General features: G+C 36.4%; 1 protein-coding gene across 3 annotated transcripts; it reads right to left on the bottom strand.

The window, feature by feature from the left end:
* Positions 1 to 434: 434 nt before the first annotated feature.
* On the bottom strand, positions 435 to 27,016 carry PDE6C (phosphodiesterase 6C). 3 transcript variants are annotated; one of them, XM_041461395.1, is made up of 23 exons: positions 26,341 to 27,016; positions 17,941 to 18,093; positions 17,745 to 17,834; positions 17,372 to 17,512; positions 16,839 to 16,913; positions 16,686 to 16,750; positions 16,512 to 16,578; positions 15,737 to 15,784; positions 15,381 to 15,530; positions 14,563 to 14,706; positions 14,410 to 14,478; positions 12,099 to 12,245; positions 11,626 to 11,733; positions 11,410 to 11,519; positions 9,264 to 9,351; positions 7,807 to 7,907; positions 6,589 to 6,696; positions 5,955 to 6,018; positions 5,113 to 5,187; positions 4,885 to 4,968; positions 3,869 to 4,022; positions 2,578 to 2,580; positions 435 to 1,100 (listed from the first exon to the last, which is right to left on the bottom strand). In XM_041461395.1, the coding sequence occupies exons 1-23, from the start codon at positions 26,818 to 26,820 to the stop codon at positions 1,033 to 1,035; spliced, it is 2,592 nt and encodes an 863-aa protein (XP_041317329.1). In that variant the 5' UTR covers positions 26,821 to 27,016; the 3' UTR covers positions 435 to 1,032. The 3 variants fall into 3 exon arrangements, with proteins under 3 accessions (XP_041317329.1, XP_041317330.1, XP_041317331.1); XM_041461396.1 differs by lacking the exon at positions 2,578 to 2,580 and having other exon boundaries at positions 1,033 to 1,100; XM_041461397.1 differs by lacking the exon at positions 2,578 to 2,580 and having other exon boundaries at positions 1,033 to 1,076.
* Positions 27,017 to 27,407: the final 391 nt, after the last annotated feature.

Genomic DNA, 27,407 nt, shown 5'->3' with positions numbered 1-27,407 from the left:
GTTCATAGATCATTCTTAGAAAGGTTTATAAAGCCTGAATGAGCAAATCACTCATTCTTCCTTCCATATGGATATGGAAGGTCCTTCAGAGGAAAAAAAAACCATGGATCTGCTTTGCTCAAAGGAGCAGGAAAAGTGGCAGGACTGAGTCTGACTTGAATTTCTCTATTGCAGGAGTTGCATTTGACATCCATATCCTTAGATTTGAAACTGGTTCCAGTGAATACTCAGGTCTGTGTCTAACATAGTGGCCATTTGCCTTCCTCCATCCACAGGAGGAGCTGGCTTCCCGAGTGGAAGGTATGGAGTGAACTTGTTCCAAAGGCTGGGTTCATGAAGAGCTCATTTGTGTGCAGTCTGTCTACTTGGTTGTAGAAGCACAGGTATTGGGAATTTTGATGTGCTTTACTTCTGCTTTGCATATGATCAAAAGGCTATAATTTACAGATTTATCATTGGTAGTTTTGGAAAAAATGCAGTGTACCATGGGCCTGCCTTTTATAGATAAGAGCTAGGGAATTGTGTTGTGCCTTCCTAAGATGAAAGAAATGTTTTACTCTAGGACTTTATATAGTATTGAGAATGAAGGAAAATGACAGAATTACAGATTAAGGAAATACACATAATATAAAAATCTAAATATCCAAGTTACAAATATTGCAATTTTTAGTTTGAATTTTACATTGTAGGTTTCATTCAGTAATTTCATATAGCATCTGTCAAAACTATTTATATTTTTTCTGGACAGTGTGTAGAAATTACATATTTTAATAAAAGTTCTCTATGTAAATTGAGTGACATGAAAAAATGCCTAGAGCACACAGTTAACTCATTTTGCACCATTATTTTTTCCAGTTTTTAATTGTAACAGTTTTTTAATCCATTAAAAATTATTTCCAACAAATGGCAAGTGTTTAAGAGAATGAGGAGATGGATCTATGCTATTCTATGCAAAGCAGAAATCCACTGGGGCTCATTGAAGTTCTTTCTAGATGTCTTTCTTGTAGCAGGTACAGTGTCTGAGACAAAGAATTACAAAACCACACATGTTTTGGATTTTCCTTCTTCACCACCACCTCCACCACCTGCAGCAGCACTTTCTGTTAAAAAACAAGGAAGGAAAGTAAAATGAGTATTTTCTGTTAATTTTAGCTGCTCTAATTCCTTATTATGGAGTGCTGCTTTTATTTTATGCATATTTTGTATGTTTGGCTGTCTGAAATTTCACTGCTTGTCTGGGATATTGGAATAAGAAACAAGGACACGTTATATATACATATGTGTATATAGTGTAGGAGTTGATAGCAACATTTGTCAAGGGACCAAACACACACTGAACCACTCTTACTGGAAAGTTTCAGTATTTAAAATATATGACTGTCCCACACATACACAACTGAGGTATGCAAGCCATGCAAAAGAAAGAAACTCTTGAATCGATATAATCCGTGAATCTATTTTTGGAGCAGATGATACAAAAACTTTAATTTGACCTAACTGCATAAACCTTTTTCCAACCCTGCATGAATCCCTTTGTAAATACTAATTAAGAGAGAGAGAGACACTTCTCATGTTTTTATTTACAGCTACTGATTCTGTTACTCTCTCTCAAATGATTCCACAGATGTTCATTGGTCATAGTTCAGATTCTTTCAATGTAATAAACTGCATTTCCAGATTCACTTAAGGTAAGATACCAATATTAGAATTAAAACTTACATTTGAAAGCTGTGGATCACCATGTACTTAGGTCATTTTCGACCCTTTCCACCTGCATTGAAACATGTCACATGATCAGTGTCCTACCCTCTGTAATTTGTGGATATAATCAACACTATGTTACTAACTATGTATTTGATTTTCTCAGTTTAATACTGTATTTTTCTTTACTTCAGTTCTGAACTTTCCACTGTAGTGGTTCAGCAAACATGTTTATTTTGTGTCTACTGAATGGCTAAGAATAGCCAGGTCAGTGTGTTCTAGAGAAACCACCATGGTTCAGCATGTATCAAATCTTTGTTTGTATGAACTGACTTAACAAACCCACATATTTACATGACCTTCATTTGACAGGGTCAAATGTGAACTGTTCTTCACAAATGCCCATGGCCTCATTCCATTGCATGTTTTTAAAGGATGCAGAATAATTCCTTTTTGTGTTGCCAGTTATGATATGCAAAGACCAGATCCTTAGGTTCTGCAAATCAATCTGTCCACGCTTTCCCCTCTAAGGTTTCCTATTTTCCTTTAAGGAAACCATTTCTTAATTCAATTACTTGAAGTGATTCCAAATACCAATCGTGTATGATGGTTCTAACTTCCAAGTGAGACTAGAAATAACTGACTCTTCCTAAATTGATTATTTCATTTTTATTTAAGAAGGTTATCCTTAGGAGCATTGGATCTGACTTGGGTAACATTTTTTGGTAGTATTCTTTGCTGAGAAAGCAAATGTATAAGGAGATTTGAAGTTGTGTAAGGAGGTCCCAGGTTTTGTTTTGTTTTGCTGGTATTTCTGTAAAGATAAGATGGTTATGTTCCAGTGTAAGGAAAAAGTACTTTTTCCATACTGACAACCAGCTAGTTCTCAGCAATAAATGAATCTTAAATAAAATTATATGTTAGAAAAAAAAAAAGAAAGTGTAATTGAAAATAAATTTGGGAGCAAGTAGGAGGGTGGAATTTCTGTGAAAATGTGTGTAAGTAGTATCACAGTGTGAGCAGACCAAAATATTTGACTCATTCTATTAAACTCTTTCAAAAATCTGCTTTGATTAAAACATGTAACTTACAGTACTTCTTAAACCACTTTGCAACAAATTTTTGAATTTTTTTTACATTTACTTTTATTGCAACCTAGTATCAATTTTGTGGGAGCCTATAACTATTTCACACACTGACAGTAACTTGATGGGTGGCCTTGAATAGCTTCTTTTGTGTGAAATGTGAAGAATACTCACCTATTTCCCACAGATACTGATTAACAAATAAATTATTCAGTACAGTTTTATGTTTTAAAGATGTGTGAAGCACAGAGTAAACGAACTTTTCTTCTTCAAACTAGCTGACCATATATCACTGTTTTAATCACACATGGTTTTTTTTCATCTTTGAACCTTTTCAGTCATCTCAATGACTGAAAAGAGCTGTAGACTGCTGCTCCACGTGCAATAGAAAGAATAAAAGTAACTGACTCATTTCACTCTTACACTTGAGTGACTGCTTTCAAGTTCCTATAAAATCAGATTCTCTTCTAGGTTATGCTATGCAGAACCATGCTTCCAGTTTTAGGACTTGGTCTGTCTTTGGAAGATTAATGTTGAGTTGTTATACAAGAGAATGTATTTCAGGCAAGAAACTGATGGTAGGGAACTAGAGCCAAAAGCTTTATCTTAAACTTGGAAGAGAAGTGGGCATTGTCACTGTTTTTTTATGTTCCAAATGCATACTCTGTTCCCTTATGTTTTTCATTTTCAACTGAAACAAAGTATCTGAATACATTTGGGGCTGATGCCATGCAGAATTTTGATACATGTCTTGTATTTAAGATAAGCAAGGGTTTAATTACATTCAATTTTAAGTCTTTAGGTAGAAGAAATGTTACATTCCCTTCACATTTTTGGTGGTCATATTATATAATTCTGCAGTTCAGAAAATGAGGTCAGTGTACTGGATTTGTGTAGTCTTTAAAGGTTACTTCTCTTTCAAGTAAAGATAAACCTAATTTGGCTAATTCAGAACTTGCATACCATTAGCATAAAGTTTATATTGCACAACTGCACTGCATGTGTGAATTTGAGAGAGAAAGAGAGAATATGTTGACTACCATAAAAATATGTGTAAATGAAAACTTAAGAAGTTACTTAACCTTTTTGGGCAGCTGCTTCTTCTTCCTTTTTCTTTTGTTCCTCAATGGCTTTCATCTTCTCTTCATATTCATCAGCTCGTGTTTTCCATTCAACTCTGTTGTTTTGAAGACCATCAAACATAGGTGTAATTTCCTTGTGAAACCTTGAGAATTCCTGTACAAGCAATTGAAATTAGTAAATTAGAAATTTGTAAGCACTGGTTAATTGTTAAGTCTGAAATTGTGGAAAGACTGTTGAGAAAACATTTAATTTTTCTATTACATCTAATTCCAAGGCATATTGTTGGAAATATTGTGTTGGGATAATAATGCCCTATTGTGCACATAGTCTGTTAGGAAAATATTGTAATTATATGTTGCACATTTTAATATCTTCCCTAATCCTACACATGATAGCCTGATTCATATAATACAATTGTGATACATGATATTTTATCATATGATTATCAGTATCAGGATACAATTTAAAAGTCTGTTATCCTGTAATATATGCCAAGCAGATGAGGATATTTCTGAAGATGTTAAAAAATCACATCACATTTTTGCCTGGCATTTTTGGATAATATTAAAAACTAGACAGGGATTAAGAATGTATACATTTCAGTGCCTTATAGAAGAAACAGCATATCTATGTCCCAAATATTACATATTCCTATTTCTTTTGCTGTGTTATTAACTGCTTTCTGTGACTGTCCACATTGCTTGCTTATATTAAATGGGACTAGGAAGAATCAAGCTGGACTTTGTAACTCAGTCTTTCCAGGCAGTAACAAATCCTCAGCACCCTGAAGTTTCACTGGGTCTTCCTCCTCTATGAATTTGCTTCACATCTCTTAAATTTATTCTATGGGAAAAATTCTTTGAAGTAACAAAATACTGAAAATTATGGTGGTTATGATAGTGGTTCACCCTGTGACCAAGAGTACTGCTGCTGTCTAGAATTTTTTACTGCAACATCTTATCACTAATTGTGCCATCAAAACTGCTGGAACAGGAAAACAAAAGAAAATTCTTACCTTGTACACGAATGTACACACAAAGTCTATGAAACCAACTTGCAGCTTAGGTAGTTCATCTCCTTTGTTTCTGTCCATCATAGGCTAGAACAAAAGAGCAGTAATTTAGAATATGTAGATATCGTGCTTTTTAGTATAGTGATCTCATAAGCATCATGGTTCATCATTTAGTCAATGTTTTAATAACAGTTAATATTGCTTAACACAGTGAAATTATTTAGTACTTACAATGGGTTGTTGCTGTAGCACAGTTCGTTCCAAGTCACCTTGCTCCCAGAATTCATTTGCGACCATGAGAGCAACCTGAAGAGGTACAATTCAGTGGAATTGTCAGCAGAAAATAGTACATTTAAATAAATAAAACAAGCCTTTCCAAAAAATGTGAAAAAACCTGCATACGCTGTCTGGTCTACTTAAGACTTTTCCCAGAAAATTATCACTAGCAATATTTTGATGTATGCTGAGTAAATAACAGCTTATTGCCAACAGAAACAAGGCAATATTAGCAACATAAGAGTCTTGTAATACTTGTAATGTGTATAACTTAGAAGAACAAGTATTTGCAGTTCTACTTTGATTGTGCTTTGTTAAAACTTATTCCTGTAATGCTAAGTGATGAGCTTCGGCAGGATGGTCAATAAATACTGGAGTGCTTAAGTACACAGGTACCACTCTGTATTACAGTATTTTAGTGTGTTTAAGCTGCTTTGCAATGACACCAAGATCTACAGAATAGACACAATTCAAACCATACTGTTGTTAAATCTGCTCCTTAAAAAATAGCTGGAAAGTAGCAAAAGTTGTCTAGCAAAGAAGTAATTGATTGATATTTAAGGGTAGCCAGTTTTAGTGGAAGAACAAGTAGAGAAGGGTTGACAACTGTAGAGTGATTGAGACATCATTGACCACCTACTCTCACAGTGACAGAAAGGTAGAGGTTCTTTTCTGGAAGCAAAAGGTACTTAAATATGCATCAAGTAATAATAAGTTAATTTTTTAAATTGATCATGCACCAAATGGACAATGAAACAGAGAGTAAATGCAGTATTTTCTACTTCAAAAGTACCTACCTTACTCTGCACTTCCCAGGGCTTGGTTATTGCAGACAGGTCACATCCAGTCATCATCATAGCCCTTTGAAAACAAAAACCAAAACAAGAGTATAGTTTTGGGTGTCAGGAAGATGATACTAGACTCTTTTCAGTGCTGCCCAACAACAAGGTGAGGAGCAATGGCAATAAACTAAACCCAAGAAGTTCCACCTCCCTGTGAGGAAGAACAAATGTCCATTAAGGGTAGAAGAGCACTGGAACAGGCTACCCAGGGATGTTGTGGAGTCTGTCTGGAGACATTCAAAACTTGCCTGGACCAGTTCCTGTGTAATCTGCTCTAGGTCACCCTGCCTTGGGAGAGGGGTTGGACAGGATTATCTCCAGAGGTCCCTACCAACCCTAACTATCCAGTGCTAGGATGATTATAAAAAAATAAAAGGGCTAGGTTTTAAGGAATCTAAGATGCCAAATGAATTAATATTTTGCACATTTTAAGAAGATTATAGGCATCAGTTTCTAAATTAAAATCATGGTTGTGCTCATCACTGGACAATAACAGTAAGTCTAAATTTGCATGTTTAGGGCCCCAAATTCTTTTAAAATCTAGTCCTAGATAATTGATTGAATAAGGAGTAAAATATTAACCACCTACATGATGACTTCTTTTTTCGTTGGGTCAATAGATATATACTTAATTGCCTGCTCTTCTGTTTCCATTTTTTCAATTGCATCCACAATCTTTTGAAACATAGTTCTTTTCCTGTTAAAACAAACCAATAAAGTGTATATTACTGAATGTGAGTTCCTGCATTAAAAACAAAATATAAAATCATATTAATGATATCTGTGCTTTTCCTAAGTACTATCCTAGTCATAGTAGTATCAAAGTAATGCTTCCCTGCTGTTGAATGCAAACATTTTAGGTAACCTAGACACTTTGATTTTGTTACATACCACTGGCATGTGAAATAATATGTCAGAGTTCCTGGCAAAGAAACAACCAATTTCCCACCTCTTCAGATTAAACTCTTTGGGATGACATTCTCAATTTTTAGCCTTACATGTTTGTTACCTCCTGTAACATACTGAATTGGGAAAAGTGAAGCAAATACTAACAGATGCTCTGCCACTCCCTCCCATCAAAAATCCTAAGAGTTACTAAGACCTGACTGAAAAGAACTATCAAAAACATAAGCCTGTCTTGCTATTGCTTCTAAATCTTCTAGTTTGTTCTTTGAATTAATGAAATAATGTAATTACTCTTCTCTAAATCTTAATAACTGCTATTAAACAATTTCCTGAATTTTTACCTGTCTTCTGACTTTAAATTGTCCCAGTCATAAAACAAAAGTCTCCACATGTCTTTAAAGAATATACCCATTATTAAAGCACATTGATTCACTAACTTAAGAATAGAATTGATTGTTTGAAATTTGGCATATTTAGCACTGGGATCAGCGGATGTCTGACAGATTTTTTTCATTTTCAGCGTGCTTCTGCTTACTCTGAGTATCTGTTGTATGGTATGTTAAATGTCACACATGCACACAACCTTACAATCAGGCTACTGAATCCACACTTCTGGAATATAGTGTTTGCTGTAACTAAAAGTATATTGGAATCACCTACTAAATGTATTAACCTACTAAGTATTATATACATTCATGCCTTCTCTAATTTGAAAGCTTATAATCAAACTAAGAATGTCTTGGTTTTTGCAAGAATTAGACTCAACGACAATGTTAAATAGGGCTCTGGTGTCTGCATATAAACATCTTTGTATGCTGCATATAAACAACTAAAAACTACAGTTATACATTCAGTAGGACTGATTTTTTCAGTAGGAAATTATACAGAATTTCGTACTTACTTGAAATACAAAGCCAAGTCAGTTGCTATTATTGCAACTTCAAATAAGTGCAGAACGGTTTCATACTGGCGCTTATTTAGGTTCTGGAAGATGTTTAAACTCTGCAAGGTGGAAAGTTTAGGATTTCAATTCCTTTTATAACACTGTCTTTGGTTTGTACTATACAGATTGTCTCACAGAATAGGGTAACAAAATTGGCCAACTACAGCCCTTAAAATAATGATAAAAAATAAAAATTCACATTCCATTAACCTGATTTTCCTGACTTTTTAAATCTTCCCAGTTCCCCTCTTCTTCCTGTTAAACTGGGTTGGCACAATTGCCTGCAGCAGTGTGTGGGACCTACCATGGTACAATGTCCTTTTCCTCAGGCAAAGGGAATGAGAGCATCATATAGCATTTTTCTAAGTGTCTTGGTTTTATTTCCTTCTTTAGCAGAGATACCAGGCCTGTGTGAGCCAGGGCACAGTGACGCTGCTGGTGAGAGCCTCCAGAGGTCCTGCCAGCTGCTCTGCCTGAGAGCAGGAGTCAGTCCCTGGCATCTCACATTTGACAAAGTACATCGCCATCAATAAAGGGAAATGTTTGTTTATTTTCATATCATAAACCTTCTAGGTTTTTATTAACATAGTGCTACTGCTTAGCGTAAGGATTTATCCCGTGGCCTCATGAAGTCAGGCAACAGCATCACCACAGGGATTAGAAGTGGATAATGAGGGTGAAGTGGGTGCCTGCCCTTCTGCGGCAAACAAGGGATGGAGAGGTGCACATGTGCATGCCCTGCTCTTAAGCCACCCTCCAGAAATACCTGGCGGAGAGTGTAAATAGTGTGCTTTGCAGCAGCCGGGCCAGAGCCTGGCGCTGAGGGCAGGGTGGCCGGCGCCCCGCGGAGGAGCAGGGCCCTGAGGGGCAGCCGAGCCGGGGAAGGGCAGCTGGGGACGGCTGCCCCGTGCAGGAACAGCGGTAATGGAGCTGCCATTCCCGGCCCTGTTAACCAGCCAGGGTGTGGGGCAGGTCTTGGCCTGAGGGCAAGGGGCCTCTCCACGGACATCTTTTGTTCCTCAGCTGCCAGAGCCTGCAGCTGAATTCAGACCTCATAAACCAGGCACAGCCGCTTAGTGATAAGATTTTGTGTGTGTGTGTGTATATATATATATATATAAAACATTTTCTGCTTTGGTTTCGATATTAGCTGTTTTGTGCAAACAGAAAAAACCTGAAGAGTGTGAGCGAGGCCCAGAGGAGAAGCTTTCCTATCTGAGGTGAATCTGTTCCAGAAAGAATCACTGATGTTTCTCTAAAAGTGGAAAATGCATAAGAATTTTTCTTAAACTTCTGAATTTTAGCATTTCTTATGTGGACCTAGATAAATCCATGAGACCCAGTGAAATTTGGAATATTGTAACTTAATTGGATCTTCAGTGTTGGTTGGTGTGAGCAGAAGGTCCATGGCATACCTCATCTTGCAGCAGGGTTTTACTGTACTCTAGGTGATGCCTTTCCAAAATGGAAGAGCCGTGAAGCTTTGCGAGGGGAGCAGCTGACCTGTGGAAAAATAAGCAATTATTTAGAGTATAATATATATATATAATTTGAAGGCAATAATTTTTATTCAGGTTTCATATTATTGGTATGATAGTGTAATCTGTATAAATTAGCTATTGGTATGATGCAAAGAAAAAACCCTTACTTGCTTCACTTCATTTTTGTGGCTGAGCAATGATGGAACTTGGAGAACGCTGGGTGTTCAGTGCCCACTAAAGTCAAAGTCATTGTTAGATGCCTCAAAACTCAAAAACTTTGGTATTTAAAATATGCCTTCATTTTGTCCTGCATGTTCAGTTTTGCTGTTTATTTAATCTATGCTCCTTTTAGGTACCTTAAAAGTAGCCTTTATCCCTCTTTTAGTGTTTATTCTCCGCTGCATGGCTTTTGAACTCTTTTATATCTGTAATGACCCGGCTGTGTGCCCTAGGATTCTACTTAACTGTAGCTTAAATCTCAAGTAACAGAATGTGCTGGTTTTACACCACACAATATAATGGAATTTAATTCCTCTAATGCTCTTGGGCTACTTCACTCCCCCAAAATTGCCTTTTTATGGACAGCAAAGTCCTGATAGCTCAGGTTTGTTCTGTTTTACCACAGGTCTTAAAGTGTTCCCCTGACATTGGACTCAGCTTCAAGAAGAGGAAATTCTGCATCAGATTATGGTTGTGAGACAAAGGGAGAAGCATCCTACTTACATGGGCTTCAGGTAGTTCTACATGTTTGGAAGTGTATTTTCCTCCCTTTCCCCTTGTTTTATATCTCTGTTTCCCAGATAACCCAAGGTGGATTGCTACATGGCACCCCTGTTTTCTGATGTGATTAGGACTGTCGTGGTAAAGCCTGATGAGTTCTATAAATAGCTTTACTGCATATGACCTCATGAAGAGGGCTTTCATCTAGGGAAGACCGCAGTGGAAAGATTTAAACCCAACCCGCTACAACCCCCCTTAAACTTGTTTGGATGAGAGGCAGTCCATTGAATAAGAATCAGCATCTGTCATTCTCCTTCCTACGTCACCTGGAGAATCCCTGGGAATAATCAGAAAATCCCTTTGCGTCACTGCTCTAGCACACAGGCTGAAAAGGCTGAAATGTGAGCAGTGGATTCAGGGTCAGAGGGGTAGGATCAATCACTCTGGAGATACGGTTGGTGGAAACTAGCCAGAAAATGGTAAGCTCCTGATACATATAACATTCTGAGAAATGTATTCTCTGGCTAGCACATGGATACAAGCCCACACAGACCACATAAAGTACTAAGTGGTAGGATGTTTACTCCTCAGGAGAAGAGTGGCTCTCACCATGATACATAATGTTTTAATACAAGGGAAAATTTAAATGAATTAATATTTTTTCCATAACAAACAAGGTTTGTTAAAAAAAATCTCAAAGAAATCCTTTGGACTGTTTTCTCAGAATATATTACAGCATGAATTGCAAAGCTTGAACCTCATGATGTGTAACTTCTGGGCCTGTGGACCCAGCAGTAGAACTCAAGCTTGTTGACTCAGACTTTTGTATAACATAGGAGATTACACCTCAGGAAAGGACCTATATCAGGAAACTCAGTGTGAGGAAGAACAACTGAACTAGTCAAATTAGACAGTGGAAAACAGAGCAAAAAATTCTGTCTCACTCTAAACTGGCCCTTGTCTATATTACATCTTGGATCACTTTCCAGAAAAGTGCTTGTGCCCTGTCTTGAAAAAGTAATCCAATTATGGATTTTAATTTACTTTACTAATTTCTTTGTGTCCTCATGCACATGAGGCTCTGTCTGCTGCAATTCAAGCATTGCAAGAGTTTTAAAAAGCTAGAGTCTTAAAAATGGATTGCAGCTTCAGGAGATGCTTCTAAGATTCTGCCTTTGCATTTTGTCTTTGTGTTTCAGCTGCCTGAATTGCTCTGGTACAGAAATCTTCTATAGCATAATTATTTATTCATGCCAGATGAGTATGGCATAGATACCTTATGTTTTTGCAAGTTTTGACATTTTAAAATTTCTTTTCCACTAAAGGGAGTACATATCCATTTTTGATCACTTATACTTACTTCATTTGATACAGGTTATTGGTCCCTCTGTGATCAATGTCATGGCAGAAAGCAGCAGCAACCATGGCAAAGGCTTCTAAATCAGTATAGTATTTCTTTATTTTTCCTGTCTGTAAAAGAAAACAGGCAACTCTGAGTGTGTGTCTTCCTGAATTTTCCATCTGGAGTTGAAAGAATACTAGTTAATGAATTTGGGGATAATATTAGCAACACTACCATCAGCAGAGTAAACATTGTTTGTCCCACATTGAATCCATGTCTCCAGTTATGGTAAGTGATATCCCGATAACCTTTCCTGACTGTGTACATCCATCTTGTAAGGACCTGTTGGAAACAAAAGGGAACAGACAGCTGTTAATTGAAACAGAACAAAGGAATTGCTATTAAATAATTAGAATATACTATGAAATTAATTAATTTTGCAAGTTCTTTGAAAACAAATGTTTTTCATTGAATTAAACATGGAAACAGCAACTTTTTCTTACATAGATGCATATGGATTTAATCTTACACATTTCAGGATTAATTTGATGTTTTTCTGACAAATATGTAAATGTTTCATTGAGAATGGAAGATTGTTAACTATGCCATTAATATTTTAGTATTGCCTGCTTCTAGATTAAAGCATGTAAAACCAGCTATTTTTCTTCTATTTAAAAATAAATATAAACAAGAAAAATAAACCAGACCTCAGCTGGGACTTTGAATTTTTCAACAACATTTATCTCAAAGAACAGTCGTATTCCACAAGTTATCAGGCCGTGCTCTGTAACAGGGAAGTCACTGAAGCGGAATTCATACAGTTCTAAATCTTTTGGATCAGGTAATTCTTCTTTCTATTAGGAAATATCAGAAACAAGGGGTTTTCTGTCAAGAACAAAGTTGGAAAAACTTTTTAAATTTTCTTCAGTAGAAATTCTGTTCAAGGATGCTTACTATGTCTTCAAAGGTCTCAGGTGTCAGTATGAACTAATGTGTATTAAATTATGAAATACAATCATGATACTGCTGGCTTTCTTCTCAAAATAAGTAGATAAAAGCCTTGAGCAATTCCTACTCTGAATTCCAACAAAATGTGTTGCAACCATCTCAATATTTCCTTAGTTTAGAAATCCTGGTCCTTGGAAATTCTCTTCCCTGGTATAAAATCCTATGATTCTCCCACTTTTAGCCTGATCTCAAGGCTACATTCACCTTTTTCTCAACCAAATTAAATTGCCTATTTTGTATATATGATACAGATTCACACTGAATAGTTCACTAATAGCACTAACTGGTAATAGTGCTGTTAGTGAACTGTTGTCTAACACTTTTCATCTCTCTCAAAGCCTAGGGAGACCAGTATCATATTTTAAAGAATGTGCTCCAATCCAAACAAGAATTATTCAAGGAAGTCTGATGCAACACAAAAAATAGCTTTTATTACCACAATATTTCTCTTCCTTTTTATTAGTCTATAAAGGATCTTCACTTTATAGAGAAAGAAAAAAGACGACTGAATGTATGCATATATTTCAACAAATAAGGCTGATCATCGCTTTCCTTCTCCCCGGGTTTTTCCTTCATATCTACACAGATCTGAGATCAAGGACAAAAAAACATAGACCAGTGTTGTTTAAGACCCATTACTTGGTGAATCATCAGATCTAGAAACACCTGCTTTATCCTATTAGTTATCTGGGATTCCAGGTCTTATAATAGGATAAAGCACTTGCATGTAGCCTTGGCAGTGCAGAAGATATTAGACCTTTGAATTTGTGACTCCACAATGTTGAAAGAACAAATTGGTCTTTGTAGATTTAAAAATTCATACCAGTATTATGCTTTTAAATTTAGAGCCTGTATCATAATAATCAGATTTTGCCCTACCCATGGAGAAATTTTATAATGTCTATTATTTTTTGAAGATTTTCATGCTGCTAAATTAAATTTCCTTTAAAAGGCATGTGAAGCTACACACTGTCTGTTGGTGTTTTTTTATTTCATCACTTGCAAGCTGTGTGAGCATCTGTTGTGTAGAAGCAAGTAAAACATTAACACCAATGCATTCCAGCATGCACATATACATAACTAAAAAGAGTTTAATGAGATCTTTTCCCTGTGGCTATGTGTACATTAGCAAATGTGGTATAATAGGAGGAAATATGTGAAGTGGTTGGTACTGGAAGTCAAGAGATTTGTGTGTGTTTTGACCTTTTTTCTTCAGCCTAGCTCTGTTTTGATCCATTAGCAGTGGAAATTCATTCAGTGTTTTCATTCAGAGCACGTCTTTACTCTGAATTTGAGGTTTTTTCAGATAAGTAGGCCAATTCATGTGCTCCAGGAATGCTGAAGTGCACTAAATAGGCAAAAATAGGAGCTTTCTTCCAAAGACAATGCCTTTCTAGATTGAAATACTAAGGCAGACAGAGGACTGCACTACAAACTCATTTTTGTTTTAGTAGTAGCAGAGTAGTAGAGCAGAGGACTCATTAGGTCAAATCTGTTTTGTCACTGTGGAGTCACAGGTCACTGTCTTTAGACTTCTCTACTTATGGAAATGCAGGAAAAAATAATCTGAAAGTAAGTTTGTTCCACTGGACACTCCTACCTATGTTCTCTTACCTACAATGAAAGTGGCCTCACCACAATATCCTTTTTTTATTTTCAGAATTAAATGCATTTATAGATACAGCATTTTCCCTATGAATATTTTAAGAAATTTAACACTTTAAATGTTAATTAATATAAAAATGTCTGTGTAACTCTGACTGTCCAAGTGTGTTGATATACATTTGGGACAGAATGCTTCCCCGTGAGTAGCAGTGGGGGCTGCACAAAGGGGAGAAGAGGTTGAGGATGTGTTACTAAATCAATTCCGTTTAGCCTGTGGAACAATGTTAGATCAACTAACATTGATTGTATTCATCAGGATTTTGCCATACACAACCTTTTCTATGATGAGGACACATTACTCTGTGATATAAATACACCACCTGAATTTTCAGTTTAATGACTTACCAAAATCCTGATGAGATCCTTTTGGTCACATTCTTCTAAACTTTTTGCATTCAATTTCTCCTTGTATTTCTGAAAATGAGAAAGAGTAAGAAAATACAGGTTTTGTGTAGTAAGTTTCCTATTTTCATTTTGTGGCTGTGGACAGAAACTTACCAGGATAGATTCCACTTCAGCAGGGGTGGCCTTTGTCTGGTACATAAGCATTTCCTGAGCAATGTCTTTCCTGTTTTCAAGTTTGTTCATTTTGTCATAAGTGTCAGTATTTAAAACAGACCAACCCAGGAACTGTGTGAGAGTCTGCAACAAAGTCAAGTAAAGCAGAGATGATGCCATGACAACAGAATGAAGCTGAAATTTTGAACTTAGTTTTCTTAAAGTCCCATTTCTGTTAGTGTCCTTTGAAAAGCAAGGTGCCACTCTACTTGTTATAGGCCTTTATCTTCTTTCAGCCAGTTAGCACTCACAGCTTCTAATGGCATTTGGCACATTAAGTAATTAATATTCCCATTTTATATACAGGACTTTGAGGCTTATGAAGCTTAAGTCAAGTGGGTGGACTTGGCTACACTGTGTAGCATCTTATCTTGCCTGAGTGCATGCGATTATGAATGCTCTGTGAACTCCCGTGGTCACAGGCTTGGCATCCACTGGCAAGCAGCACACCATACCTGCTTACCCACTGCTACTTAGGAGATGTTGACCATCATTAAAAAGTGAAGAGATTAAAAGTAAAATTATAAGCAAGTTTTGTTTATTGCTGGAATATAAATGATCACTCAAAAATTTTCAGTTTTATAAAGCGAGGTAAAATCTCAGATTCTTAAGAAACTGCATTGTGAAGAAGATAGACACTTGGCTAGATGTTAGTATGGCCTATTTGAAAAATTTTTGACATATAAAAATGACTTTTTACTACAATATTTTTTTAATATCACATAGCTCCTCAAACCCTCTAATCCTATTAAGCTTACTTCAGTGATCTGTTCATCATACTCGTCAAAAGGTTTTCCATCTTTCCTATTGTAAAATGTTGCAACTCCCACAATTTCTTCTTTTTTGTTGACAATAGGCAATGACAAAACGTTTTTGATAACCCATCCTGATTCGTCCACTGGTCCTTTCTGTAGGAAAACCAAAAACCAGAAAATGTATATTTCTTTGAAAGTAATAATATAACTATGGACAAAAGCAATGAAACAAAAATTTCTTTTTTTGTGCATCACAATCAAATGAGAAATTATTTATGCAATCAATGTATAACCAATTAGTGGCAAGCACTAGAATACTTTTCTACAAAATTTATAATTATTAACATTACTGAATTTACCTGAAATGTGAAGTATTCATCTGCTGGTGCATTCATCATGTTACAAATCTGCAGCATATAGAAAATGACACATTGTTGAAATGGAATATAATGTGCATCAAAACTTGGTCTAATATTTTTAAAAGGAATATTTATTTTCTAAGCTAACAATAGTGAGCATCCTAGCTAGCTACAGAAACTAAAACTGTTTCTCTTAAATTAGATGTGGTTATTCTAACAGACATAATTTTGGAATGTTTGTAGCAAAGTCCCTCAGTGTCTCACAGTGCAAAAGCATAATGCTTAAGAAAATAACTTCCAGTTCAAAATGGCATGGGGGTTTCCAGAAAGAAATAATTGAGTACTAAGGGCTCTATTAAAAATGCTACAGGATTACTCATGGGTGTCATACATCCTGCTTTGAATTACATACATCTATGCAAGAAGATATAGGAAGTTAAGAAAAATGTAAAACCTTGCATGTGATGATTTTCTTACTTTGACATTTTTTGTGACATTTAGCACACCTGGAAAGTGACATCAGACATACATGTTGTTCCTCTGATATCACCACAATCTGAGGGAAATTATCCTGCTGCTTTCACCATTTGTGCTGAGGCCTTGCCTCCATCCAAAATACTGATTCAAGTGATTTCACTGGTAACCAAAGGCACTGTAGGCATCATGGTATTTTTGTAGAGGATTTTGGTCATGGGGAGGTTTGGTGGTTTTTTTTGTTCAATCAGAACAACTGCAAGATTTAAAATGCTAGTTTTTAGTTTTGTTATGAACTTACAAGACCATTTTCAGCCACATATGTTGGCAATCCACTGACAAGACACCAGTGATCTGCTGGAGGTGACCTTTTGAGAGACAATGAAATTAATTTATTTCTACAATGTAGGCATGCTATTCTATCCCAGCAATGTCTAATTACCACACATTTCACCACCTGCCAGTGAATACTCACGGAATGACTTTGATTTCTTCTTGTCCATGTAACAGATAGTCAATAATCTTATAAAAGTTGACTTCCTACATAAAAATATAAAAACATCTAGGTGACTTGTAGAACTTCAATATCAAACTTAAGATTCATAAAAAGAAAAATTAATATTCTCACTCGTCCATCAGGTGTCTTGGGGCCTTTGTAAGGCTCTGCCTCCCCCAGCCGGATTGGCCACTCGTCATAGAACTCCTGAGAAAATGATACACAGGGAAAAAGGGAAAACAAGTCAGTTCTGTGTTCATAGGTAACATCACATCTGTGAATTACAGTTTAATTTTTATTTCTGCTTAGTTTACTATGGTCATTATATTCCAGACAAGAAATGTTTGCCAGCAAATTGCAGGCTAATCTTATCCCTAAATAGTTGTACAGCTTAATTGTCTTTTTAGCAGATATTTCTAAAGCAATAATCAGGCCTGCATGCCTACCCTTTCTTGCATGGAATTATGAATATGAAAAATTATTTCAGAATTGGCCTTTATGTTTATTTTGGTTGTATCCTTTGCCATATTTATATTTTGCATGTAATCTTTGTAACATTGTTAGATTTTAAATAAATTATCCCATTGAGTTAGAAAGCATGGGAACTTTGTGTCTTGGAGACTTCATGTTAGGAGTTCCTAGCAAGTTGGAAAAATAGTTTTTACCTTCTCTTTAGTCATGTCCAGCAGACCAACAGAGTATCTTTCACAATTCAAATACATTCGAATAGTATACAGTGCTTTATGAAACTGTCGTTCTATATCTGTTAGCTCTTCAAATACTTTGTTGGCAGACCACAAAAGCATCTATTTACAACAAAAGAGAAAGAAGATAATCTTCAGAACAGTAAGAAAACATAAACATATGAATCCTAGGCATTCAAAAATGAAGTTATAAGGTTCATAACTGTTAACAAATTTTAAAAAGAATAAATAGATTGTATCCTTACTTCAATAAGATTGCAAGAATATAAAATGGTGGGAATGATAATTGTTTCAGAGAAAAATGAAGTATTTTTATTAAAAAATGCTTCTATACCTGGCTTTTTCGTGATTCGATATTGTGGAGATATGACGTATGATTATTTCTTATCATCAAAGATATAAAGTTGAGGTATTTTTTAAACACCTAAAAATGACAAAGATCAAAAATAAAACAAAAGTATTAAATTAAGATATACAGTCACTCAAACTACTTGTTGAACTAAAAACTGTGTTATTGTGTGACATTTTACCTCTTCATCCTCTTTTGAGAACTCAGGGGCATTAATTTTGTTGAGTGCCATCACAACAGCAAGCACCTCTTTACCCTGTGTAATTGCAGTTGCCAACATATTGACTGTTTTATAACCAGTTTTTTTGTCCATGAAGTCAGAAAAATGGTTGTTCTGAAAGAGAAGGGGAAAAAATCACAAGTTAAATGCACAACAATTACCATGCCAAGAGCAAATGATCATTTTATTTGGTAACTGATGTTTACAATGCTGTGAGCACTGTTTCACTGTGCAGTAGGTTTATACTTGAAAAAACCCACTATCATTACTTAACTTGATCTTGCAGAGTTATACGTACAAGCTTAACCAAGGCATTGGTTATGAAGATAGCTTCTGAAACCAAGTTTTGTGCAGGTCTTTATTATAATGCTGAGGAATTAAAAATATGGGAAATATATGATCTTGTGACTACCTGGGAATCTAATATATATGGCTTGCGTTTTAGAGAACTACTTCATAACTATGTTAATATTTATTTTTATTTAATTATTTCAGTAAATAAAATTCATTATGCATTTCCCTCATACAATATTTAAAAGCACCTCCTGTCCTAGATAAAATACTTATGGCAGAGAAGCATCCCCAGTAGTATTCACCTAGATAGCCTGTCTCTTATTCCTTCCTGTCTGACACACTCCCCTCCCTGTTGCTCCCAGCTCTACAGGCTCTCTAGGTGAAAGGAGATGGATGTAGGTATAGGATATAGGACCAGAGCTGCTTTTCTTGAGTGTGTGATCTAGTGGGAATAAGGCTATGTGACTAATGAATGAGCCACAACTCAATACTCTGTATTTATATTTTCATCCTCAAAACCAAATGCTGAGGAAGGTTTAGCGAAAGCGATTATTTAATTTTTTTTTTAATGTAAAAATATTGAGAAGCTAGTTCATGCTTCACGGATAACTGTTTTATTTCCTCATATCCAAAAAAATCTTGGTGTTTTCTTCAAAGGCTTTAGTGTTCTCTTTAATAAAAAAGGGATTTAAACATTTTCAGGGAAATCTGTTTGTCAAGGGTTGTTATGTTTTGTTATGTTATTAAGAAAATACATCTGAATGAGGTGAGTTATGAGTTGGAGGTTTGAAATCTGTTAATATATTTATATTGAAATGCCGTGGTTCTACTAAGCAGCTAAAGTAGCCAGACTCTGTCTTCACAGAGCCTTTTCCATCCCCTCACATTTCACTGCTAACATGTCAGTACTCAAACTTCCTCAGAGATGAGCACTCAACTAACTCACTTATACTGAATGTCTATGCTCAGAGCTGGCAGACACTGCTGCCATTCCTTACTGCCTCAGCTTAGGCAGCTGGCATCTGCGTGGTGCATCCCAAGGGGTCTTCCTTGCTGATAGGCTGGAGAATGCTGCAGGGTGCCACATAATGGAACTTCAGCTTTCATAGATTATACATAAAGCTGTTTAAAGAAAACCCCAAACAAATAAGCATTTTCTAGGATATAAAATCAAGCATGACAATGCTTGGAAATGGCAGAATTAAAATTGTTTGTCTATTATTTAGATTTTTCCTTTTAATTTTCTTTTGCCCTACTTCCCTCTAGCAATTGTTTCTAGTATAGGTTGAGTTATAGCATATACAACTCTAACAAGAAAGACAGAATTTTATTATGTCATCAAAATATAAGGGTTTGGGCTTTTTCCTTGTTTTTCATAGTCTTTAGGCAGTCCATCTGTTATGTTTGCATTTTATATTTCCTTCTAGGGCTGCATTTCAGTGAAACAAATTAAATGTCTGGAAGTAACTCTTAAATATTGTATTTATGCCCTGGGCTCTCTTACAGAGAATTTATTCCCTTAAGGACAGTCTGTGTCATCCCCATAAATCTCATTCAATGTATCAGGCTCTATTTAGGAAAGTGAAGCCACTTTTGAATATATTGACCATGTGAAAATGGGACGCTTTCTCTGTTTCCAGCAAACTCCCTGAGTTTTCTCTTTTTCTCAGAGAAAGGCATAGGAGCATCTCCTGTAACAGACATCCAGAGAAAATGCCAGGCAATCTGTCTCTTCTGTGTGAGAATCAAATACTGTTCTGTAGCCTGCTAAACAAGTATATTATTACATGGAAATATTCGGTTTTCTGTGGGATTTATTAGCTACTGACAAAACCATTCTGGACTTGGGTGTGGTATTGAGCTTTGGGTTTTGCACTTCTGACTGTCTCAGCCATTGAAATCCCAGTAAATTAGACAGGTAACTTGACCCTGTCTTGAAGTCCCTCTGTGTCACTAAGAGCATCTAGCGTTCCTGGTGAGACCCAGGTTCCTGGGTTTAGGGTACTGTATTCTGCTGTGAAGGAATAAATAAACATTTCAGACACTCCTGGATTTCTGGATACTTCAAAGGGATCTGTAGACACTAAATTATCTGAATCAGCAGGATTCAGCTGCCGTGTCTTACTTTCTTTAATAATGCCAGAATTAAGGTACAAGCAGTGGTAATCAGAAGTGTTCAGAAGAAGCACTGGTCGTGAAATTTTTGCAAAGGATAGAAACATTTTAATACAAGTCTCTGTTAATAAACAGAAAGTTTAGTAACCACAAGCCATCCTGTGCCTAGATAGTGTGAAGCAGAAAGATAAAAATATGTTGTAATGAATTGGCAGCATTCCCACAGCACATACAAATTCTCCTGTCTCCCGTGATTTGCATATATGAGCAAAACATTGTGCTTAGATTTAGGCTTTTCACTACTGGATATTTTATATAGGAGTTTTGGAACCTTTCTAGGAGTTTTGAAGCCTTTGTTTCCAAGAGAGCTGTAAAAATATTTTCTCTTGGAAGCATAAGCGCTTTCTTTTTCCCAAAGAAAACCACTCTTCACAATATCTAAGAAATCATGTTCATAGATGAATAAGCAAGAAATGTGGTCTGCAGTACCAGAGCCAGAAGAACATCTTCGTGCTTCCATGACTATATGAATTTGGACACTTAGTCTACTTGATCCTAATCTTATGAATAAAACTATCTTTTAGAACACTGTTTTGAACATTCAGCTCTCAGTTAAATCACAAAATAGGCTTTAAAAGAGAAATCATGGAAAGGAAATCTGCTGCTAACTCCCTAACTGTAGTACATTTGCAGGCATTTCCTACTAGCTCCATTTAATGTTGAGATTCCAAGCCATTTACTATACAATGATCAGTTCTTTAAATAGGCCCTAAGATATGCAACATATCCTGGATTTGCAGGAAGGCAGCACCAGAACCTAGCTAGCACAGCCCTTTTGATGGAGGAATGTTTCCTAATATCCCATCCGAACATCTCCCGGCACAACTTGAGGCCACTTCCTGTTATCCTATTATTTGTTAGTTGGGAGAAGAGGCTGACCCCCACCTTTCAGGGATTTGTAGACATTGATAAGGCCCCTCTAAGCCTGCTTTTCTCCAGGCTCAACACCCCCAGCTATTTCAGCCACTCCTCACGGGACTTGTGTTCCAGATCCTCCTTCAACTTTGTCACCTTGCTCTGGAGATGCTCCAGCACCTCAATATGTTTCTTGTAGTGAGGTGCCCACAACTGCACACAGGATTCAATGTGTAGCCTCACCAGTGCTTGGTACAGGGCAGCAATCTCTGCCCCAGTCCTGCTGGCCACACTGTTTCTGATCCAAGCCAGGAAGCCCTTGGCCTTCTTGCCCACCTGAGCACTGCTGGCTGGTGTTCGCTGCTGCCGATCAGCGCCCCCAGGTCCTTTTCTGCCAGGCACCTTTGCAGCCACTCCTCCCTGCATTGCTGGCTGCAGCTGAAGTGACCCCACACACAAGGGATAAGACTTAATCCTGCAGGTGAGGAGAAGGGGCCAAGATAGCAGATCCCTGTTTTCCTCCACCTCTTTCCCCTTGTAAAGCACAGAGGAAGAAGGGGTTACTGTGACCCCTTGCAGTTACGACTATTTTGCTCCTATTGGGTGGGAAGTTTTGTGTTGGATAGATGAGCTCAGTCTGCACTCTTTTTTTATTTTTTTTCTTTTGTTTTCTTTTGTTTTCTTTCTGGTAATTCTACAGTATTTTCTTCTCTTCCTGATCTTTTGTTCTTCCACTGATTGTCTTGCATTGGCTCAAATTTCTCAAAATTTTAACACTTTATAGGTGGTATTAATATGCTATAATGTTTCATCTCTTACTTAGCCTAATTTCATCTCACATGTCTTTGTTTCATAATTATATAACTGAGTATGAATAGAAAATAAAAAGCCCATACTACCATCTACCTGGCCCTTTCTTAGGCCACATTCCAAAAATTATGTATTGTCAGGGATGTAAATTCATTTTAAGATGTAACTTACTAGCAATACAGAACAAATTCACTTTGTTATTGTCAACATGACTGGAGTTATATCACTGAAATGCCTGCTTGTTATTTGCCACATATAGTGACTATTTTGCAACTTATTAAAATTGGATTTGTATTATATTAAGTGCTTTTTTACATGAAACAAGAAAATTACATAAAAGGGAACTTTTAATTTTAAGTTGTAATGTACTTTTTTCTTCAGTTTTGGAAACTTTCCTGTTAGAATAGTAAATAAAGGAAAGAATTGGTTGGGGTTTTCTTCTGGAAGAAACAATGAATAGGAATTCATTCCCGTATTAAAATATTTTTTGGTAAATTGACTAAATCTTTGCCATTATAGTAGATTGGAATGTGTTTCCATTTTTCCAGTTAATATTTGTTGAGTATGAGTTTCTAACAATCTGGTGTTGATTGTCAAGATAAAATAAAATGGAGGAGCAGACATTTACAGTGCATATTCTTGCCATGCAAAAAGCTATCTCAGACAGCCTGGAGTCTGGGGACCAGAACATCCACATTAATCTGACACTCCTGTCAGTTTAGACAGGCCTGGAATTAAAGTCTCTCCCACTCTTGGGTTAAAGTGTAGAGCTGCTGTTCTGAAGCTGGATCAGCTTACAAAGGGATGACACCAGTGCTTGCAACTTGAAGATGTGTTTAAGTTGATCTGTACCATAGGTGTCCAGTGGTTAGATTGGGTGCCACAACAATCACTCTTCTGGCTGCCTAATTTGAGTTGGAATCTCCCATGGTCTCTTGTTTCTTCACTTCACTAGGGGTTGTGAATTCCAGTGCAAGACCTCTAAAAATGAGGGCTAGTTATTTCAACATCAAAATATTTCAGCCCCTTTATGGATCTAATCCAAAAGCCTTCATTTCTTTTGAAGCATTTTCCCACCATTTTTATAATTTTATACTCAACTAAAACAAATAATATTATTTCTTGAGTTTCCAGTCCTTAATTAAATCCTTGTTTTCAAATACCTTTGAGTTGAAAGGAACAGTGCAATAATTGAAATAGGTTATGGATTAGAGCAAATATATAAAGTCTTTATTATTGGCTCTTACAAGCTGAGAATGTGAGATTTTGATTCCCCAAAAAAGACATACTCCTTGTAGAAGTATTTTTTAGTTCTTAGTTTTATTTGGAAATAATGACTTGGAGAAAAATGTAAGGTAATTGTACTCTCCTTTATAATGTTGTTTGTGTTATCAGTTGCTGTTAAAAGAATATTAATGGACATGCCCAATTTTTGTAGCCTATTATTTTACTTTGCAATATTTGAGGCACATAATCTGCTATACACTGTGAATAATGTGAGACAAATTATTAGGGTATTGGTCCTGCCTGGCCTCCCGTTTCTCACAACTATTAAATCCAGGATTAAACACTATTATCTCTTACAGTCAACAGGTCCATAATCTTGTGGGGAGGAGACTGACTACTAAGTTAATTATCGAAGGTCTGTATCTTTTCCTCCGCTTTTCTTTTCTGGAGCATTAGTCAGGATGAGGAGCTTCCTCACGTTTATTGGTACCTTTCCAGTTAGAAGGAGATAATCCCTAAAGAATTGGTTACCAGGCACTAAAAGTGGAGTAATTTATTTTGCAATGATTTATTGCTGTTGTGATCTTTTATTGCATTTACTTTTGTTATAAAGGGGTAATGGTTGAAGCCTGAAAATGTCACATCATGCGTTTGTCAATGTTGTCATGTACTTAAGACTTAAAAAACACTATGCTGTTTGGATATGGACTGTGTCAACAGTAAAAAGTGGATAGAAATAACATTTTTAAAGTACTATAGCCAACTAGAAGTAATCATTGTGCATTTTGTATTCTGACAAGGCACTAGGGGAAAAATTCTTCTCTGGCTTAATTCTTCCTGTCACTTTTTGTTCATAATTTGGGTAGCAGACAATCTTGTTTGACTGAAGCGTATATGTAGAACTGAAAAATAATTATCCTTTCTAAAATGTGATAAAGACTTCAGTGGCTGCATATTTCTGCTGCCATGGACTAATTATGTGCTTTAAACATTAGTGACTGCAGTGGCTGCAGTTCTGGGTTTGCTATGGAGATAAAGATTCTGGTGACATAATTGGGACCTCTGCTTGTGTGAGGAGTATGAACTTGGACATTGACTTTTTGTACACAAAGAACGAAAATCCTGACATTTTTGAGATCTTTAGGGTTGATTTTAAATATCAAACATTGGTTCCACAGAAGTCTCTGGGAGTTTTACAATTATGTAATAAACTGTCAATATTCTGATGATATGTAGTTACCAAATTTAGATGAATGGCACCATAGTTGAATTGCATTTTTAAATGTGTGCCTAATGGCATAGACCTCAGTAATCCTAAGAGAGTAAATGAGTGCCTAAGTAAAGATTACCTTAGAATGATTGAATAATAACAGATACTCAGCTGACATAAATCAATTTCTGAGCACAAAACACCTAGCAGGATTGGATGGACAGAAAAGTTCTCTTACTTAAGCATGTATAAATAACACTTGTCACAAAATTTTGAACAAATCCTATTGCAAACACAAAAATATTTGTTTAGCCCTGCTCTGGGCACCTCTGACATAATGATATTAAGAAGAGGTGCAGTGTCTGATAGGAGGCACATCTTCCCTGATCCTTCTGATCTTTTCTCACGTAATCAGTCTTATGAACTTGGACGGCTCATCCTCCAATCTCCCCACGTGATGATAAGAGGCAATAAATCAGACACTTCTTGTCAGAACAGCAGCCATTGAAGAAAGGATATTAGTGGGCAGTTGAAAATGAACTGATGGTTTTCTCAAATCAGACAGTCTTCTGTTAGCCCCTGTGATTCCTACTTACATCTGAGGCAGTTTACTGTATATTGCAATGTTATTTTCCTATATATAAATATTCATATGTTTCTGAGCTTTAAAAGTAGTCCTTTATAACTTTTAGCATGACAAAAGATATTAATTTATGTTTACCTCCTGCAAAACACAGTTAATTGCAGTGTATAAATATTTTGATTATTTACGTGGAGCTTAGGACACTGTAGTGGTTTCTATCTCTGAAATAATCTGGAATTTTAAATTGACTGTATAGGAAATACTGAGAATCCATACTGCTGTCTTGATAATTATCTTAGTATCATTTGATTATGTGCAGATTTTCAACATAGGACTAAAAAGAAATGAAGATGCCAGCATTTTGATGATGCAAGGTTAGTTATTTTTAAGGAAATCTTAAAATTCAAAGCATATTTGAAATACATGTCCCCATGTATTTCAGAGCTGTTTCTATAGCAGACCTCACACATGCGTGTTTCACTTTTGTTAGGTCACTCACCATTTTAATTAATGTTTGTAATAAATAATAATAATTAATATTTAAATTAAATGAATAAATAATGTAATAAATAAACTCTTATCAGCACCTTAAAGAAAGAAGGTGATTCAGCACAGATTCAACAGGAACTTCAAAAATGTCAGAACAGCTCTGACTCAATAATTTTCTTCTATAGATGGTTTTGAACAAAAGCCCTGGATACAGACATACTCAAAATCAAACCTATTTTAAATCAAACACTGACTTAAAGCTGAACATATATGTTGACATCATCTTCCCCTGTCCTCATTCACTTACTAATAAGGATACATCTTCATTACAAAAGCTGAAAATTAAATGATTCAGAGATGCATGCATGGCAGCATGAAATGGTATCAGCTTGCAAGCCCATACTGGAAAACAGAATACAAGCCTGCCTTGTTCAGCAGAAACTCAGGTATTTAATAGTCTCTATTAATCTAATATTCTCCTCCACTATTGTAGTCATTGACATTACAACTACTACAGGGACACTGAAAACACCGAACTAGGCTACTTTTTGTGGTTCTATTGGATTTTAAGCAATCTCTGCTGATGCTTTTCTCATGTTATTGGTCTGGATTTCTGTCTCTGAGATTTTTCTAAAGAACAACTTTTTACATGAAGCCCTGGGCAGGAAGCTGCATAAACAAATGCACAGAACCCCCTTCCCCAAGAAAAGTCACTTACCTTTGTCACATCAGGTATGTTAAAAAACTTCTTGGTATGAGCAACCCATCCCACTATCCCCGTGTCCAGAGGAAAAACAGTCTCATTTTCTGGTTTCACCAAATTCTCCTCATATTTGGAAGTTGGAGTGATATCAAGAATCCTGGAGGCTACCTCTGGAGTACCATTTCGGGAACGACACATGAACAGACTACACCGATCAGCTGCCAGCAGCTGTGCCAGCCTCTGCAGGGCCTTGTGCACCATCTTTTCCATAACACATGCCTCATCCTGAATTTCTGTTACCAACTCAAAAATTATGTTACATTCCTCCAGACGGGACATGTCTTTGAAGCTGACTCCTTCCTTCACATCTCCAGGGTTCACGTTAAAGATACTTCCCACCACTTCAGGTCTCATTTTTCGGTCGAAATACTCCTTGGCAAACTGGGGATTGTTCTCCAAGTATTTTTCAACGGCATCTTTATTTACCTCACCCATTTTTGCTGGCTTTTTCTTAGGATTTCTTTTAGAACCGCATCACCATCAAAGCAGGAATGGCAGCAAGAAGTCCTAACCTGTTACTAGTAAGAAAAATGTACTTCGTGCATATTGTATAGCTCACAGATATAATACATTCATCTTCCTCTGTGGCTCCTAAGCCTTCTGATACTCTTGAGGTATGACAGAAGGCACTGGCTTAGCATCTTCTTAGTGTGAGATCTTGGAGACCGCTAATTAAAGAGATGTCAGGACACTAAACCCCTGAGCATTCTTAGCTCATAAATCCTCAGAGAGTCATTTTAGCATTTTAAACTAAACAATTAATTCCTGTAAAATTGTCTGATGCGTAGATATGTGTACCTGTATGTTATGTCCTTCATTCACTGTATATACACTGTACACAGAAATTTCTATTAAAACTTCAGAGGAGAAATTCCACCCAGATCCTTACCCCACATTATACACGTGCACAGACGTACACACGTGTATTAGTGAGAGGCACTTAAGGGCAGGAAAACAGAATGTTATGGAGAAATCTTTTTAATGGTAGAACTTAGCTTTCCTTGACATAGTCAGGAGATGAT

This window comes from Pyrgilauda ruficollis, unplaced genomic scaffold, assembly GCF_017590135.1.
Source record: "Pyrgilauda ruficollis isolate IOZ18807 unplaced genomic scaffold, ASM1759013v1 scaffold15, whole genome shotgun sequence".
NCBI classification, from domain to species: Eukaryota; Metazoa; Chordata; class Aves; order Passeriformes; family Passeridae; genus Pyrgilauda; species Pyrgilauda ruficollis.
This window is presented reverse-complemented; position numbering and strand designations above follow the sequence as displayed.

Coding starts and splice junctions, on each gene's coding strand:
- PDE6C (XM_041461395.1), bottom strand. CDS start 26,820: ATGGGTGAGGTAAATAAAGATGCCGTTGAAAAATACTTGGAGAACAAT. Junction 17,835..17,940: donor TCTCAAAAGAGGATGAAGAG/GTAAAATGTCAC, acceptor TGTCATTTTTAG/GTGTTTAAAAAATACCTCAA. Junction 4,023..4,884: donor TGTGTACATTCGTGTACAAG/GTAAGAATTTTC, acceptor TTGCTTGTACAG/GAATTCTCAAGGTTTCACAA.